The sequence below is a fragment of the Harpia harpyja genome, chromosome 2, assembly GCF_026419915.1.
Source record: "Harpia harpyja isolate bHarHar1 chromosome 2, bHarHar1 primary haplotype, whole genome shotgun sequence".
Taxonomy (NCBI): Eukaryota; Metazoa; Chordata; class Aves; order Accipitriformes; family Accipitridae; genus Harpia; species Harpia harpyja.
This window is the reverse complement of record NC_068941.1, coordinates 15,313,202-15,332,170: the sequence shown is the minus strand read 5'-3', so window position 1 is coordinate 15,332,170 and position 18,969 is coordinate 15,313,202. Positions and strand designations below refer to the sequence as shown.

The following is an 18,969-nucleotide window of genomic DNA, read 5'->3' as shown; positions in this document are numbered from 1 at the left end:
TCTTGCTTAATTGGAAGTAAACTATTTGCAGAGATGATAATAAACGAATTCACCTGGAACTGTTATCTTCTCCTATATAGTTAAAGAAATGGGGCTGATTCTGAATAATTACTTTGCAAAGGGACTACAAAAGGAAAAGTGAAATTCAGATTAGTTTCATTATTTTGGTTTAGCAGGAGGTTTATTAATATACTGACCATGTCCTTTCTTCATATATTATGTTAGGAAACAAAGCAGTGTACTGCGCAGTGAGATTGCGGGTCATAAGTGGGGTATTGGTGCGATGTTACAGCCCTTTCTCTGACGGTCTACAGGCAGAATAATGTCTAGAATGAAAACTTGGAAGTGTTCATGGATTCTTCTGCCATTTATAGCACTTATCCATCCTCAGTGTTGTGATGAAAACTTTCATTGCTATAAAGAATTTGGAGAAATTACAATATGCATTATTGTTAACATTTGCTTTATGATTGTAAATAACAAGTTCAATACAGGTGACTGTAGCTATACAGAATGGAGAAGGGACTAAATGTTTACTGACAGTATTTTTACTGAAGGACTGTGATGCTGCAAATGACCTGATGTCATGGGTTTTTTTTCCAGGACTTCTGATGGTGGAAAGACAGTTGGTACCATTGAAGTCAATCTTGTGAAGATGGGAGAGCTAGAGGATGGGGAAACGGACCACATCACAACAGATGGCCAGGATCAAAAGGTAGAAACTCAGTTCATTGCACAAGGTTAATTGGAATGATCAGCTGTACCAAATGCCTACATTACTAATTCCAAATTGGGTTAAGGACTTAATCAAAAATTTCTGGAATAAAGTATTACGTACACTTAATCTCCCTAAACTAAAAATAGTTTTTCATGAAAATGTACAGAATAATGCTCTATCCTCAGTTTCCTAGTCCCTCCCCTTCTTTAGGGAAAAAAAAGAGCTGATTTTGACCTCAACTGACCATATTTAATCACTCCTGATCAAAAAGCTGTCCATAGAGATGCCATAAATCTGACTTCTTTTTCCCTTGGACAGTTCCTCTGTTTTCTGCCCTTGAAGTCCTGTTCACGTGGATTTTTGTGTGCAACCTGTGCCCACAATACTGAAAACTTGGAAAGAATGACAGACAGGCAAGCCGAAGAAGAGGTGAATCCCCTTGCAAAGGGGCAGGTTTAGCTGCATTTCATGGGAGCACACAGTGGCTGGGGATAATCAACGGGAGGGATGGTGCAGCAATGGTGCCTCAGAGTGCTAGCACAGGACAGTGTTGACCAGAGTGTATGTAGGGATTCTGAGTTGGGGTGCTCATGGTGTGGGACAAGAGGAAGGACAGAAGGGCTCAGAAAGAGCAAAAATGCTCTTAAGTAGGCAGGTTGTAATAGGCAAAAGCAGTGGAGACCGAAGCTGGAGATGATATGGGGGGAGTGGATTTGAGAGGAACGGAGAACCAAAGGAGGGAGGGTGGAACAGATGGGGTGTGTCTATGATGACAAGAGATTTGGGCTTGGGAGAAATTCAGAAATGACTGCTCAGAGCGAGGAAATCAGGGTTTGAATGATTTGCAGTTAATAAAAAAGATCTCTTTAACCGGGTCCCTGGCTGATGGTAACTGACATACCTGTACAGAGTTGCCACCTCCTGGCATCTCTGCCTCTGCAGTCCCATTCTCACTGACAGAATTTTTGCAGCCCTTATACTATGGTGTACTACTATACACTGTGGTATATTCTGTTCTTCATGAAAAAAACTAATTTTAGATAACGCTACAGGGAACGTAAAGTTAAGGACTGCATTTTTTTGTTTGGAAGTAACATATAAGAATATATTTTTGGAGAAAAGGGCATTGCTCTGAATACCTTTTCTGCTCAGCCAAAACAGTCTGGTTTTGGGCCAAACTCTGAGGATAGATTTTACGCTTTTTTTTTTTTTTTTTTTTCCTCCACCATTCTTCTCAAAAGACTTCAATGCCCTTTTAAAACAATGGACCAGTGGGACCAGTTCCAAAAAAGCCAACAAACACTGTGAAATTTTTCTGGCTTTGTACTATAAAAATTCCACAAGATATGCAACATGAACTGTTTTTTCAGCCTTCTCTTTCATTTTGCTTTTCTTCCATTTCAAAATGTGGAATGAACTTCTCAAAATTATTTGAGATGTAATTAATGAGCTGTGTCTAGCTTGGGGGAGCCAGAATTCTTTAAGAGCATTTTTCTAGGAGCTTCTAATACTTGTCAAGAAAGAACAGCCTTGTGACAGCTGTTTTTTCTGTGGTCTTTGAAGGAGTCCTTAGTTTTTATGGATTAGTTACATCATGGAGCCTTGGTTTATACATTCATAGTGAGGATGCAATTGTGAGAATGCAGAGTTACTGAATTACTTCAAAGAACTAAATTCTGAATTAGGTTTGCTAACTCATTAGATAAACTATGTGCAGGAGATTCCTCATGGAAGAGTAAGGTGACAGTTAAATTGAATCTGAGATATCAGCTGGTAGAGAGTACATCATGTCTTGCTCTTTGCTTCAAGCTCTGCAACAGAACATCTAGAAACTGGGGAAGCCCTGGGAACATACCTCCCTATCACCTTTAGAGGCTATCTGTGGGGGTTTTTTCTGACTGGGGGGAGGAGGAGTATTCAAAATATACTTCCTAGTACATTTAACATAGGTTTACACTAGTTGATTTTTCCATAAATGTTTTATACTTTTATTTTATACACTAAGCTTATAAAAAAAATCTTCTAATTCACTTGTATAACAAATGACTTTAATCACAAACCGCGAGCATATTTTAAAGACTTTTTGTGGTTTCTGCTTTTCCCTTGTTTAAAAATTCATTGAGTGCTTTCTGACACTGTGCATGTGAAAACCGCCTTGTCAAAAGAAACCTCTCTGAAAGCACAGAACTTGTCAAAAATTATTTTAACCTCTGCCATTGTACTGGTAGGAAAACTTTCTGGTTTATTATGGAATAGCTGATCATATTTTGCCATTTTCTCTGCTATAATTCTGATTGTGTTACAGTATATTGGAACAGAAATATAAAGAGAAAACTGTAAATTATAATTAAGGGTTGGGAAGTTATATTATCAGTTTTTCAGTCTGCCATTTATAAACTGCTATGAATTTCCTTGTAACACCTGAATGTGTTACATTCGTGGTTGCGTTTCTTTTGTAGTGTGCATTGGTTCGTGAATGTACAACCGCTGAAGGCATAAGTGGTAAAGACAGCTTGCCTTCATTAAATGCAGGTAAGTATTCTAACATCCATAAAAGATGGCTGTTGTAATGCTATGTCAGATCCTGAAGAAAAAACAAAGATTCGTGGCAGAGCTCTTAAAAGGCTTTTCAAATGATGCACAAATTTTTAAGTTTAATATTTTAATGTTTCATACATATTTGACAGTATCATTTTACTGAGAAACGTGAGGAAAACTTTCAGAAATGTATGTCAATTATGCTTTCTGAAACACTGCTAAAATCTCCCACTCCTACATCTTTACTGTTCAATGATTTTCAAGACTGTCAGTGACTTCGGTGGGCACGGAATTAACCTCATAAATTTTTGTCATGTCATTGCATGACATTCTGTTAAAGTAATTATGCGTTATTTGTAATTGAATACCCTGGAGAATTAATCTGTCTCATAGTTGATGAAGTGGCAATTTCAGTTTGATCTGGAAGCTATATGTCCTAAAATGAAGGAAGCTGTTGGCAAGGCATTCTCAATTCTAGGTCAGCTCTGGGCTTGAGTGTACAGTGTTGAACTAGATCTATTTCTCTTTCATTATATTGAGAAATATTACATGCTGATATGCTGCACCATATAAGTTTTATTAGCCCATGTTTATGAATCTCCATTACTCTGCAGTAACAATGTCACAAATATGTTGCATGGGTCATCTGAAACTACAGCACTGTCAAGAATTCTGTGTATTTGCTGCACAGAGTTGAGGAGAAATGTTACTGAAGTTTTAAAACCTTTACTGAAACTTTTTCATATGACTTCACTGATAGGACAGACTTATTAGACTAGTTTTGCAGTCTCAAGGAAGCACTAGAAACCTTGAAAAAATAGTTTTTTCTGTGTATGTATGAATGCTGTAATTCTTTTCCTGTGATTTGTTGACACTAGATCAGAAGCAGGGAAAAATTTCTTCTTCAGAACTGCCATTTCTTCTCATCGGTTCAGTGTGAGGCTAGGTATGTTTGTGGACAAGATATTAATTGAAAATTACTAGATGTACAGGAACTACATCTGGCTCCAGAAATTCCTGAACTGAAAATAGCTGGAGGCAGGGAGAGTATCTTGCATCTCTAGGTATCTATTTATGGCTCTTCTTGGAGAAAAGATACAGAGCCAGTCAAATGATTTGGTCTAGCTCAGTGCAGCTGTTCTTTGATTCTGATTCTGTATGTCATCCAGATAAGTGGGTCTTAAAGCAATGATGTTTCTGTTCAGAGAAAAAGTTACTGATTCACAACTGATTTTTTTCAATTTGCTACCTCCGTTGGGTGGGTTTGATTGGGGTTTTCTGCTGAGTTTTTTTGGATGGGGAAATGCTCTAGTTTGGGGAATGTATTTTGTTGAAAGTGTTGGAACTGCCAAGGTAATGTCAGTTTTATGAATAATGAAATCTAGATGACTTTGTCAAGAGTACTTGCACATGATTCTACAGAGTATCTAGACAGTGCTTAACATTTCTATGTTTATAGTTCTCATATACAAACACACAAAAACCAAAACCCCCACCCCACCCAACATGGCTAGGGCTTATAAAGTTAAACATGCCATGGAGTCTTTTTGTCTTTTTTTTTTTTTTTTTTTTTTTTAAGAGTTGAGGGGAAAGAGCAGAACTGCCGATGCATATGCAAGAAATGACAGCACGCAGGATATTGGAAAGAGTTTATAGGCACAGGAAGTTTGTTCTAATAAATACTTATTCGTCAGTCTGTTTCCTGTACTTGTGACTTCCTCTTCTCACCTCAGCGTTGCCTCCACTTCCGTGCTGACACCTGGCACTAGTTCAAGGTTTTGTCAGTCCCACTCTTTTATTGAATTGTCAATTTCTTTTTTTAGAAAATTTTAGCCCTCCTTTTAAACTGTCAGCCTCTTTGCCCAACCAGTCAGACTTCTTCCCCAGCATGCCTCCATGACTGGGCTTTGTGTGGATCAAAGCGCTCCTGTGTTGCCTGGAGACTGGCTTTCTCATATGGGTGCCAGTGCTGCCCTTAAGCGTATTGTACCACACAGTAGCTCTGCCCAAAACCATATTCATTCACTCTGTACAAATGACATGTGCATGGTCTTGTTGATATTAGAAGCTGGGAAGGATGCAAGAATTTTCGATAAAGGTAGACCCTTGGTGCATGTATGATGTGTTAAGTTCAAGTTTTGTGCTTTTACATACTGAGATTTCTTTCCCAAGGCTTATGTCATTGTCAGATCTGGGTGGATTGCCATGTGCATGGTAAAGTGCACATCTCTGTTAAAGATTTACTGTCAGAATTCAAGTTTATAAAGCACAGAACTTTCTGTTGCAGATTTCTGGCCTCATTCTGTGCAGCTGGACCACCTTAACTGAAAATTTCAAAAAATAATCCGTTTAAGCCAGACAAATTTCAATGTGGCAAAACTAGAGGCAATCAAAAAAAAAGGACTGAAGGGAAAGGAACAATATCAGTAATGTGGTAGAAGTATATTGCAGGCAACCTGATAACATCAACGTTGCCTGCACTACCTTCCCTGCTGCATACTTACAGAACTATCTACAGTACAGTATATATTCCATATATATATATATATGTATTTAGTACATGTGTATACTGTTGTAAAGATTTCTGGTTCTTTCTGTCTCATGTTGTTTATCAGGCCTTCAAAACAATGAATCTGAAAAAATACCCCTATGTGAATCTTTAAGCCTGTCGGCATAGATGCACATTGGCATTCTTCTGAAATTTAAATCTTAATATAAGGAACTCAGAGCCCTCAAGTGAGTTATGAGCCACTTACTGAGTGAGTGGGAATGAGTATCATATTTCACAGAGGCTTATCGCTATTCCATTTAGACCTCAAGAGATTGAATTTATATGTCTCAAAATTCAGTTAGTTATAACACTAGAGAGTTTGCCAATTGTTTGCATGTAAACATATTGCACTTTACAATAAAAAAAGAGAATAAAAGTAATTGAAATCAAGCAAAAAATTAAGAAAGTTGAAATTATTTTTCCTGAGATTATATGCATAATAACGTATGCTACAAAGGAAGATATAAACAGAAACACTGTTAGTAAATTAGTATATGGCAGTGGTATGCTTTGATCTATGTTTGATCGGGAACAAAAATGAAAACTAAGTATTCAATCTTTTATTAATTTTTTATTTTACTTGCAGGCAAACCAGTGTGAAGGATATCACATGGAATAAAAAGCACAGAGGTCTTGAAATTTAAAAATGAGAACGTCCACAAATATGGATGGTTAAATATATGGCATTGGCTTTTAGGCTTCATGGTATAGAGAAAGGCTTTTAAAATAGTTTTTTCTCTTTTTAACCACTGCAGTTCATCTGGAGGGGTTTTTTTTTTCAGTGCCTTTCATGATCACTGTCTAAATACAGGAAGGATTACCTTTATGAAACTTTCATTCATTTTAATAACTACTTTTTATAAAAACTAAAACTAGTCTTGCCATTCTTACTATTTGGGTGGGTTTACATGCCTTCTTGATTTCTTTTTTTAGACAACTTGTAATTAAAAAGCAATTGTTGCAATTGGAAAGGAAAATACATCTGAGATTTTTGGGACTCACGTGACTTCAGTAGTTCTGTTTATAAGAAAAAGATAAAGTATTGTGCAGTTCTTATTGACACTCTCAAGCTTTAGCAAGACTGCAAATGGGAATTAATTGGATTCCTTGTGAAAACAAAATTCCCGGGCTTTTTTCTGAGTTTGTAAATGAAATTTTCTTCATAAACCCATGGAGAGATATTTTGGCCTTTTTTAAAAACTTGCAACACACTTGAGATTATCCCCATCTGAAAATTCAGTCTCAGAGGTAGTACCTGAAGAGTAGTGTCATAATTCTAATAATGGTAAAAGTCACAACTTTGGATCCGCATCTTCAAAGTGATTCCTAGTCTTCATTGCTATCATGCTGCAGTCCTGTTGGTTTTTTTGTTTGGTTTTGGTTTTTTTCCCCGTGATGGTGGTGGTGTGGCATGGTTTAACCTCAGCCGGCAGCTAAGCACCACGGAGCCGCTCACTCACCTCCCTCACAGTGGAATGGGGGGGGGAGAATCAGAAGGGTGACAGTGAGAAAACTCGTGGGCTGAGATAAAGACAGTTTAATAGGTAAAGCAAAAGCTGCGCACACAAGCAAAGCAAAACAAGGAATTCATTCACCACTTCCCATGGGCAGGCAGGTGTTCAGCCATCTCCAGGAAAGCAGGACTCCATCACGCCTAACGGTTACTTGGGAAGACAAACGCCATCACTCCAAATGTGTCCCCCCAATTCCTTCTTCTTCCCCCAGCTTTGTATGCTGAGCATGACATCATATGGTCTGGAATATCCCTTGGGTCAGTTGGGGTCAGCTGTCCCGGCTGTGTCCCCCCCCAACTCCTTGTGCCCCCCGAGCCCACTGGCTGGTGGTGTGGGGTGAGGAGCAGAAAAGCCCTTGGCTCTGTGTGAGCACTGCTCAGCAATAACTAAAACATCCCTGTGTTATCAGCACTGTTTCCAGCACAAATCCAAAACATAGCCCCATACTAGCTACTATGAAGAAAAGTAACTCTATCCCAGCCAAAACCAGCACATTGTGATAGTGGGGAGATGGGAGGAAAGAGATTGTGGAGCTACGTGTGTGCATTAGGTTCTCACAGACAAATGTGAATTTTTGGATGCAATAGATTGGGTGCAAATTTAAGCACTGTTCTTGGAAAACCATCCTTTGATAACTTCTTAGGAAGTAGATATGAAAAGGTAAAATAGAGATAAGAGCCTTTTGCATCTGGGGCATCATCATTTGAAATGTCCCGGTAAAAACTATCAGCCTGCTTCCTAGTGAACAGGGGGCACTACAAAAAACCCAACAAAAAAACCCACCCCCAAACCAAACAAAAAACCCAAACAACCCCAAATGATCATCTGTTTTGGCAGGTTTCTGTTTAAGAGCAGACCTGAATTAGGCCTTAATTTCTTTAGCTCTCCCTGACATCTGAAGATTGTAATTTCCTGTCTTGTTAATGGAAGATGATTGGTGCCATGTATCTACTTTGTGGATGTCAGAGGCTGTCAATATTATTGACAAAACTGATTTCATTAATTAGAACAACCTCAGCAAGCGGAGAAAAATAGGAAAGCAAGCATTACAACATATTTTAATCAAGTAATATAATAAAGCCCAGAGACTGGGTATAAGTTGATCATAGGCACAGGACTTGGAGATGCTTTTTTTTTGTAGTGGACAATAGTTAAGTCTGTGTGGTGAGAATTCTCAAGGTGTAAAATGTGTGTAAAGGTGCTTGAACATTGAGGTATTTTGGATGTTAGTAGTAAAGAAAAATTGCTGTTATTTATATGCCATAGCTACCAAGCATCTATTAAGCTTATTTCATAACAGTAAGTCAGAATTTAGTTTTTGTAAGTAAAATCACTAATAAATAAATGCAAAATGACTCTAAAAAGGCTTCCAGTTTCTTATTGAAGACTAATGATTAAAGAGATCTCAGTAGGGTGATGGGAATAGAAAACAATACATCTGCAATTACTTAAACATGATTATTTACAACATTCCTTTCTTTATGAGTTGCCAACAACTGTTTTATTGCAGATATCTTTGAATCTGTGGTCTTGTTTTAGGCCTTTCCTAAAGGACTTCTGTTAAAAAACAGTTTGATTAGATAGACAAGATAGTTTGTGTATCTTCAATAACTTCATCCGTGTTTTTCATTCTCTATAAACCAGCCTACATAGGCAATAATTGTGGCAGTGAGTTGTGAAGCTGAAATTTCTATTAGTAGATATCGTTTTGACAGCAACAGTTTCCTCGCAGCTCACATGGGAAATGCATTCCTTTGAGTTATAGACCATTCAGTGGCGGATCAATGGGAGCCTGCTCTAAGGCAGCTTTATCCAGAAGGCTGATAGAAAGCTACTGTTGGAGGATTTGGATGGCTGTTCAAAGTCATTCTGAGTTAGGAAGCAGTGGATGTGTGTGTTAAATGACAATCATTTGTCTCCAAGTGAGCTTATCAAAGTAGTCAAACAAAACTTTTCTTTCTCAGCTTTTTTCCCCATTTGCACTTTCTGGAAAATTAGTTGAGTAGGGGAAACAAGAAAAAAAAAAGAGGGAAAGGAGAGAGTGGAAATTTCCCAGCTGTATTATAGAACATCATTGTAAGATCTGAATGGAAACATAGCCAACATGTGAGAGCTTTAAGATAAAAATCACGGTGGGTTTTAAGCATAACTTTCCAAGACACCAAGTAACGTGATTTTCCGATGTGAAGTTACAATAGTGATCTGAGAACAGTGTGTGTAACATATTTACCTGATTGTTATATTTATTTCTATGTAGTGGCAGTCTCTTGACCATGTCAATGATCTAGCTGACTCTAAAATGGCATTGTCTTGACCATGTCAATGGTCAAGTTTCTTTTAATGTACATGCACGCCATCTATTTGTACTAATGACTTCTGTGTGTGCATATCATGGAGAAGATGCATCAGATATAGCTAAATTCTGAGGCGTGCTTCACTTGTCCCATGCAATTTATTAGCAATGTGAGCGTTTCTAAGATGGTAAGCGATGGCGTTGACTGTGAGTTCATTGTTGATTTGTGCATTATGTTTTTTCTAACTGTATCTTAAGTGTAAGAATAGAGAGCATAATTTACATTCTCACTACACTGAAATGCTAAATTCACAGGATACCTACTGTGAGGGTAAAATGTGATTTATCTACTATACTAGTAATACTTTGTCGTCCACATGCTGCTATAATAAATTAAATAAAAATTGGATGTTTTTAATAGAATTTTAATGGTTCTAAAATTAATTCTGGAAGCATGGGGGGAAATAACGTATTATTTTTGGATGAAACTGTTGTCATAAATTTTCGAAGAGTCATATAACCACAGTAAAGCAATGATATAATTTTTCCTCTCTGCAGTGTTAAAAAACCCAATCTGTAAGTTGTATAGATTCCCTACTTCTGACAACAAGTGGATGCGGATCCGGGAACAGATGGCTGAGACTACCCTCTCTTTCCATGTTCCTAAAGAACTGATCAATCTGCACATAAAGGAGGATATGAGAAGGTAAGGAAGAAGAAGTAGCAATAGTAAATACTAAATTTTATTTTTCTGAGTTGGAATAATGTGATGAGCTAAAAATATTGATTTGTAGTATGAAATAGGCAAAATATAGTGATCTTTTGGGCTGCTAAGAATTTACAGCTGTAACTGAACAACAGAATTGATTGCTCAGAATTTTTAGGACTCCAGTGACTTCATAAGTTCTGAGCAATGAACTGTGCTAGAGTGCAGTCGTGACTTTAAATGTGTAAGCATCCACATTTGGTTAACAATATAAATATTCTGAAAAGTTCATATTTTATAAAGGAAGAATATGTGACAAGGGTGTGAACTACATTGTAGTGTGTTTGGCTTTGTGTCTGGGCAGTGCTAATATTGCAGACAAACATGAAATGTTCAAACAGTGGAAAATGACATGTTTGTAGTTAATAAAGAAGCAATGAGAAAATAAATCATATTCCTCTAACTAATGTAAATTAGTTGGCATAAGAAAAGGAAACCTTTGTTCATGTTTGGCCTTGTAACCAGGAGGGACATCTGAGGATCATTACAATATGGATGGCCTGGGGAAAGAGAGGATAGGGAGCACAAGTGTCCCCAAGTCCTTTGTGTGTCCAAATTCCCACTGCAGTGACTGAAATGGCAGCCTGCCCTTGAATACTTGTGAGCTGTGCTGATACAACTGTGGAAAAAAGCAATATTTTAAGCAGTCCCAGGCTTCCCTGAAAGCATACCTTCTTTTTCCAATGATAATGGATCGTGTAGAAGAAGATACTGCCTCTTTCCCCATGAAAGTTGCCTCACACATAGGTGGGCATATGGTCTCATGTAAGAGTAACACTGTGAGATAGTGCTGCATCCCAAAGCCGTCCTGTGCACTTTCAGGCAACTCCCTCCATCGGAGGGGGTTGCCTGTGGTTGTTTACAGTGGTTGTTTGTCCTGCAGTAGGAGCTTCTTTTCTTTTTTCATTCACCCCATCTGCTGCTTCTGTATGATTTTTTTATGCCAATAGAACAGCATGTGGGAGACCAGAATCTTGCTTTTAATAAAGTCAATGGACTGATACGTACTTATGCATGGTGATGATGGGTTATAAAAATCATATGAATTGTTATAATACTTTATTTTATTCATTTAATACTGTGTTTAGGCATTTATGGCCTGATCCTGTTTGAGAATACTAATGTGTAAGGTTTTTTTAGTAAGCAATAAAAATAGATTATGCTGACTTGCACAGTTCATCCACTTGCCAGATTTTCATTTGCCCCATGGGCAAATGCCTTTTAAATGTTAGAGGATTACTTTAACCGCTTTTACTACTACTGCGTTATTCTCTGCAAAGGCATAATGCAAGTAATAGCGCTTGCTGTTATTTCATATCATAGCATTCACCTCCTTGGATAAAGTCATAGTAAAGAATCACCATGGATTGTTTTTTTTAACAATTATTCGATACTTACCAAAATAAAGAAAAGCTTTAAGGAAGAAACAGAAGTAAAAGTTTCTCAAAGATTGAGGAAAGTGGTTCTGATTTTCCTGACCGCCAGCGTGGTTAGCTGTTCAAGCCTCATAGAAAGTGTGGGTGTGAGAGAAACGAAGTGATTGTATCAATCTGAGGGAGGGGGGTAAGACCAACCAAGAGGAGTAACAACTTATGGTAGAATACTAGCAGATGGTGGGAATGGGGCATCTGTGTCACCTGTCATCATCATATAAGCGTGTGGGTTGGAGCTTCAGCTTTGTATGGGCTTTGCTTTTTGAAATAATTGCAAAGATGTGTGCTCTTGTGGACTCTTTACATTTGTAAACTAGCAAAACGATGTTAGGAGGATAGTGTTACATTAGTTTTTGAACTCGTACAAAATTTACACTGTACCATCTTCAGGCTATTCTCTTCTGAAGTATTCTTCTCTGCATCTTTTTTCCCCAGTTAGTATAAAAGAATAAACATTTTTGTCTTGGAGGCCACTTCTTACCATCCTCAGCCTGTTTCATTTTATTCCTATTGCGGCTTCAGTATAGTCAGGTCTGAAGCAATTACCTATACAAAATATCCAAGTGAAGTGTTAATCCCATTCAGTATTGTATTTTAAATTATAATTTAAATTCCCTTTTCTCATAGCTCTTAAAGATTATTTCTCTCTTGATAAAACTACAGTGTTCATTGTTAAACAAACTTTTTCATTTACTGACACGATACTCTGAAATATGTAACCTCTAAGGATGTTTAACTTTGTTTTTCAGCGGAAATAATGTTTTTAAAAATATGTGTGCATTAAAGATTTTATCCTTCAAGCCTCCCTGGAAGAAGTTTAATAGGAGCTATATGGTCATTTTTATTGTTCTAATAAGGGTCATACAGTCTGCTTTGCTGGTTTTTATTAAGAAATTATTTCTGTTTCCTTCTTGAGGTTTTCTAATAAGTCCTTTCCCCTGTTTTCAATATTGCTTTACACAAATCTTGTCCAGATATTTTGCGTCTATCATGTAAGATTAGCCAAGTAGTTTTTTGAACCTAATGATTACAAAAAAGACTTAGTAGTTTACAATAATGGTTCCGAAAGTTGGTTGACCCATATAATCTAAGCTTGCAATTGTAAATGTAAATTGTGGTGCACTAGATCAGCACAGCAAGAGAATTAGGAGACTCTAGTAGAAGCTGTGGTACACATGTCTTTCAGATTTGCCAGTAAAGCTCTTTTGCGTCCCTTGGAACCAAACTCGGCTTTGGCTGAAAGAAAATTCCACCTACTTATGGCTGAATTTGGCACATGGCATTTGTGGTCACAACCCATAAACAAATTTCAAGGATAGATTGCTGAACTTTCCTTGAACCCTCTCTCCAGACTACAAAGCACGCTCAAGCTTTCCTCCTGCATCAGGAATGGCTGTCCTGTCCCAACTCCGGTAGCCTTTTCTTGTGAAAAATCTATGCTGTTTGTCTGTTTTCTAATTTCTTTCTCATAACATTACAGAATGAGGACAAAGTTCAGACTGTCTGAAAGATGTATGTTTTTCTACTACCTTTTAATACACAACTTCTAGAGAGAAATGGAGACTCAGGCAGAAATGCCATGTGTTGGGAGTAGGCATTGATTTTTCTGGACCTTTGCATGTTATTTTTAACATGACTTATTTTTGAGCACTGCAGAAACATCATATTGGTAAGAGGTAATAACATTTAAAAAGTTATTCTGAGTAAACTTACCATGACTTTTGAAGCTAGCTGAACCAACCACATTTAGATGGGCACTGTTAATATGCTATCCACTTAAGGACTTTTAAAACCTTACTTCAAGTAACTACCTAGCATAAATGTTCAAAGTAGTAATTTTTTCAACACTTAAAAAATCCCCAGATGTGTCAGTAAAATGTAGCTCAAATACAGGCATATGCAAAATTTACCCCATTGTGCATCAGACAAGATGTAAAACCTTTATCTTCTTATTCTCCATCAGTTACTGCATAGAGAAATACAAGTATATGAATGTAAGTGTAACTTGATTTTTGTGAGTAGTGTGTAGACAATTGCCCTCCGCAAACACGATCAGTGTATTAACCATTAATTTATAAACCAGAGGGTCGTGGTGAATGGGGTGAAGTCCAGTTGGCGGCGGGTCACGAGTGGTGTTCCCCAGGGCTCGGTGTTGGGCCCTGTTCTGTTTAATATTTTTATTGATGATTTGGATGAGGGGATTGAGTGCACCCTCAGCAAGTTTGCAGACGACACCAAGTTGGGAGGCAGGGTCGATCTGCTTGAGGGTAGGGAGGCTCTACAAAGAGATCTGGACAGGCTGGATCGATGGGCTGAGGCCAATTGTATGAAGTTTAACACGGCCAAGTGCCGGGTCCTGCACTTCGGTCACGGCAACCCCATGCAGCGCTACAGGCTTGGGGAAGAGTGGCTGGAAAGCTGCCCGGCAGAGAAAGACCTGGGCGTGCTGGTTGACAGCCAGCTGAATATGAGCCAGCAGTGTGCCCAGGTGGCCAAGAAGGCCAATCGCATCCTGGCCTGTATCAGGAACAGTGTGGCCAGCAGGAACAGGGAGGTGGTTGTTCCCCTGTACTCGGCACTGGTGAGGCCGCACCTCGAGTACTGTGTTCAGTTTTGGGCCCCTCAATACAGGAAAGACACTGAGCTGCTTGAGCGTGTCCAGAGAAGGGCAACCAAGTTGGTGAGGGGCCTGGAGCACAAGTCTTATGCGGAGCGGCTGAGGGATCTGGGGTTGTTCAGTCTAGAAAAGAGGAGGCTGAGGGGAGACCTTATCACTCTCTACAGCTACCTGAAGGGGGGTTGTAGTGAGGTGGGTGCTGGTCTCTTCTGTCAGGTGTCTGGAGATAGGACAAGAGGAAATGGCCTCAAGTTGAGGCAAGGGAGATTTAGGTTAGATATTAGGAAAAATTTTTTTACTGAGAGGGTTGTCAAACATTGGAATGGGCTGCCCAGGGAAGTGGTTGAGTCACCATCCCTGGAGGTATTCAAAAAGCGAGTGGATAGGGTACTCCAGGGCATGGTTTAGGGGGCATGGTTAATGGTTGGACTTGATGATCTTGAAGGTCTTTTCCAACCGAAATGATTCTATGATTCTATGTTTTAAGACTCCAGAAAATCATTCTGTACCAGTCAGCAATGCTTCTCAGAGACTGGCTGCTGAAATTTCCGGATGTTATCTTTGTGCATGGCATGTCCCAGTCTTAAAGAAGTCCACATTGAGCAAATGATATAACTTGTAGGTCTTATTAGAGCCCCCCACATTAGAGTGAGGGACAATACAAAACCAAAGCAAAAAATAATCTTTCTCCCAAGCTTATAATTATTTTAACACACTCAAATTCTGTCATCACAAAAAGCATTTGAATTTTTATGTTATTAACTAGAGATTTTGCACTTGCCAGTACTTGTCTGTGGTTCTAATAGCACTAAGTTGGGTGTATTTTGTCGGTTCATGTCCATGGGGGTGCAGAGAGTATAAATTAGAGGCGTAAAGGCATTAAGGTGATTAAAAAAGCTTTGTACAGTTTTATTATGTTGCTCGTGTCATAAAGCTTCTCACTGTTTATTTTGAATGAGGCACTCTGATTAATAAATTGGGGAAGAAAGAAAACAGAAACCCACAAAACTGTTTAAATGCTTGAGTAATCATGCAGTTAATAATGTGATTAATCTTGCCACGTATATGATTCCAAGGTGAAAGAAAGCAATGAAGTTATAAACTATGAGAATAAAATGTTTTTGCTTATATCATAGAGCTGAAGCAACATTGTCTTAAGCTGGTGCCAGTGTTTCCTGATGAAACAGTAAAATTTAAAAACCAAACAAACAAAAAAAATGTAAAACAATTCTATAAACCATTGCTAGTTACTAAAATATAATTTAGGATTAAAATGTAAATTCCACAGATGCCATTCTGAGTGTTACTGAATTTGAGTTTCTTTGCAATCATGTGATGCGGGAGAATTCTCCTGTGCTATTAAATGCGAATCATAGAATTAATCTCAAATGATCATGCTGTTTGAAGATCTTGAGTCTTTCAGAGATAAACCCAGGTAATAAAATACCCAAGGAAGGGAAAGAGTCTTAAGGCAGGAAGGAAGATATGGGTTTAATTTAGCTTATATATTGTCTACAATTTTGGATAGTAAAAGGGGATGGTGGTGGTTAGAAATGCAAAAGGAACTTAAAAAACCTCCAGCTCTCAGGAACAGTATAAAATATTCTCAAGCCTTTGCAAATCCCGGTCTGTTCTCCACATATACATAGAAGAAACAGGTTTTAAAATATTTTTAATGTGTTTGGTGGCTTGGTTTTTGGGGGTGGTTTGTTTGGTTTTGTTTGGTTGGTTTTTTTAAACAAATGTTTAAGGCATTGTCGTGGTTTAACCCCAGCCAGCAACGAAGCCCCACACAGCCACTTCACTCCTTCCCAAGTGGGATGGGGGAGAGAATCGGAAGGGTAAGGGTGAAAGTGAAAAAACTCAAGGGCTGAGATAAAGACAGTTTAATAGGTAAAGCAAAAGCCACACGCGCAAGCAAAGCAAACCAAGGAATTCATTCACCACTTCCCATGGGCAGGCAGGTGTTCAGCCACCTCCAGGAAAGCAGGGCTCCATCACGGTTACTTGGGAAGACAAACGCCATGACTCCAAACGTGTGCCCCCAATTCCTTCTTCTTCCCCCAGCTTTGTATGCTGAGCATGACATCATATGGTCTGGAATATCCCTTGGGTCAGTTGGGGTCAGCTGTCCCGGCTGTGTCCCCCCCCAACTCCTTGTGCCCCCCGAGCCCACTGGCTGGTGGTGTGGGGTGAGGAGCAGAAAAGCCCTTGGCTCTGTGTGAGCACTGCTCAGCAATAACTAAAACATCCCTGTGTTATCAGCACTGTTTCCAGCACAAATCCAAAACATAGCCCCATACTAGCTACTGTGAAGAAAAATAACTATCCCAGCCAAAACCAACACAGGCAGGCAAAAGTTAGGCACAACCTACGTTTTAGTTTCTAGTTACCTGTCAGGTCAGGCTTAGCAGAACCTGAGATAATTCTGGGAAATTCTGTGAGAAGAGAAAAACGGCACCTGTTTTCAAGAGGTTCTAAATGAAAACTATTAGGAAAGAAAGAAAAATATCCTTTTATTCATTTTTGTGGTAGCTTCCCCAGAAGGGATTAAATCCTCCTTAGTAATTATTTGTCTGTTTTAGAAACAACATAGTAAAAAGGCTATGATTCTTTTATTTCTGGAGAGTACGTTTTGTTGTTTTGATGGGTTATTGCCTGTATATCACAGGACCATAACTTGTAAAGAAAAATGAGGTAATTTTATTTGCTTCTATTCTACAAAAAAGGATGAAATGGTTATCCATAAACATGTACATTTTACAGTAAAATTTGTTAGGAAAAATAATTCCTGTGCTCCTTTCCTTAGAAGGAAACTTCTAATCTTCCTTTACTTATAAGTGATAGAGTCATGCCCCAAAGCTTACGGTGTATATTTACTCCAAAGCTCCTGTTTGATAAATATTCAGAACTTTGTCACCTTTATAATATTATAAAACTTTTGCAAATATAAGCTGCAGAAGTGTCTCATCTTGTTTTGAATCCCGCTAAGCACTTTGCTTCTGATGTCTTGTGAAAGTGGATTTCAGAAGCTAATTTTTCTTGGTGGCGGCAGAAATCACTTCCTTTTTTCGGTTTTGAATTTGTCATGTTTGCTTCACTGGGAATTGCATCACTGGATTATTGAAGCTGAATGAATCAAAAATTACTACTTTGTCTTCATACAGCATTTGTGGTTTATGTGCTTCTATCATATGTCCTCTTAATTATCTCTTCTTCATATAATTACACTGATCTTTTCAACTTCATCTTTCAATTTGTGACGATTTGTGCTGTGTCCTTAATGATGTAAATGGCTATTCCTGCTGTTCCCTTTTCTGAGACAGAATAATTGGATCCAAAAAGGTTCTTTGAGGGAATGTCCCCTTCTGACTCATCTTGCTCATCTTAATATCTTGCTGCTGGTTTTTGTTTTATTTTGATTTTTATCATCACTGACCGCAGGTTTTCACTGTGCTTTCCACAATGGTGTCTGGACTGTTGCAGCTAGTGGTAGTTTTGCAAAAACAAGTTCATTGGTAACCTGACTTCGGTATTAGGGCTTTCTTCAAATAATTTTTGAACATGATGCATACCACTTGTTCAAAGTACTCCCTCCAGAATTCAGTATTTTGCATTTTCAGCATTCGATATGTTTCCTTTAGACCTCTAAGCTGTTCCTATATCCTATTATTCAAAGTGATGAGTCTTTTTCTGTTACTATGGTCATTAGAGTGCATGGTACAAAGCAGGAACTGTTTAAGTAGAAATTATCAACGTGAATAACACAGGAAATTCTTTGTGCCTCTTTCAGGTACTTCAAGTAGTTTACTATAATCATGTACCTAAGCTGTTCTTAAAAAAAAAAAAAAAAAAAAAAAAAAAAGCATGAATTGGTAAATGAAAAGGCAGAATATTAATCTGAGCCTTGGGTGCTCAACCATCATTTGATAATGGGCCTCACTGAACATTTTCTTGGAACAAAAAAATTGCATGTAGTTTTACTTCGAGTCTAATGGCAACAGTATTTAACTGCTAGTAACGTCAGAAATTTATCCAGTCATGTAGTGTTTACAGATCTCTGGTTGCCCTGATGTAGTTGTTCATAAAGAAATTCAGTCCAGGCACAGATCCTTCTAAACCACCCTGCATATCAGTGTAACAGCTTGCACAATGACCGTACTTTCCATCAGCAGGGGAAGGCTGGGTAAATCTCAGGCCCCTATAGGGCAAAGTGCCCATGAATTGTAGCTGTGTAAATCAGTAAGTCATTCTGAGAAAAAGTTGTTGTTGGGTTTTAAGTAGGAGCCTGAAATGAAGGTTCATGACATTTCTAATGGTGCTGTGGGATCCTGAGGAGTGTCATAAATTATTCTTGGGATTTTCCATCTCTTTAAAATTGTGTTGTGTTAGCACCAATGATCATTAATCTTTATACTAACAATCAGCGTGGTATGCAGTGTTTTCAGCAGATCAGGGTCCAATATTGAATTTTTCTGCCATAATGGCAGAGAAGGGTTTTGAAGAAAGGGTAACAGGTAAATTTTAGATTTTTTTAGT

The 18,969-nt window shown here is 38.3% G+C and overlaps 1 protein-coding gene across 9 annotated transcripts in view; it reads left to right on the top strand.

Moving 5' to 3' along the window:
• The window catches only part of INPP4B (inositol polyphosphate-4-phosphatase type II B), a 342,885-nt gene that overhangs the window by 218,733 nt on the left and 105,183 nt on the right, over nt 1-18,969 (top strand). For all 9 annotated transcript variants that reach the window (XM_052816168.1, XM_052816159.1, XM_052816131.1 and 6 more), the window contains 3 exons: nt 604-715; nt 3,178-3,250; nt 10,173-10,320. In XM_052816168.1, the coding sequence (XP_052672128.1) occupies nt 604-715; nt 3,178-3,250; nt 10,173-10,320 (333 nt within the window). The remainder of the gene's footprint in view (nt 1-603; nt 716-3,177; nt 3,251-10,172; nt 10,321-18,969) is intronic.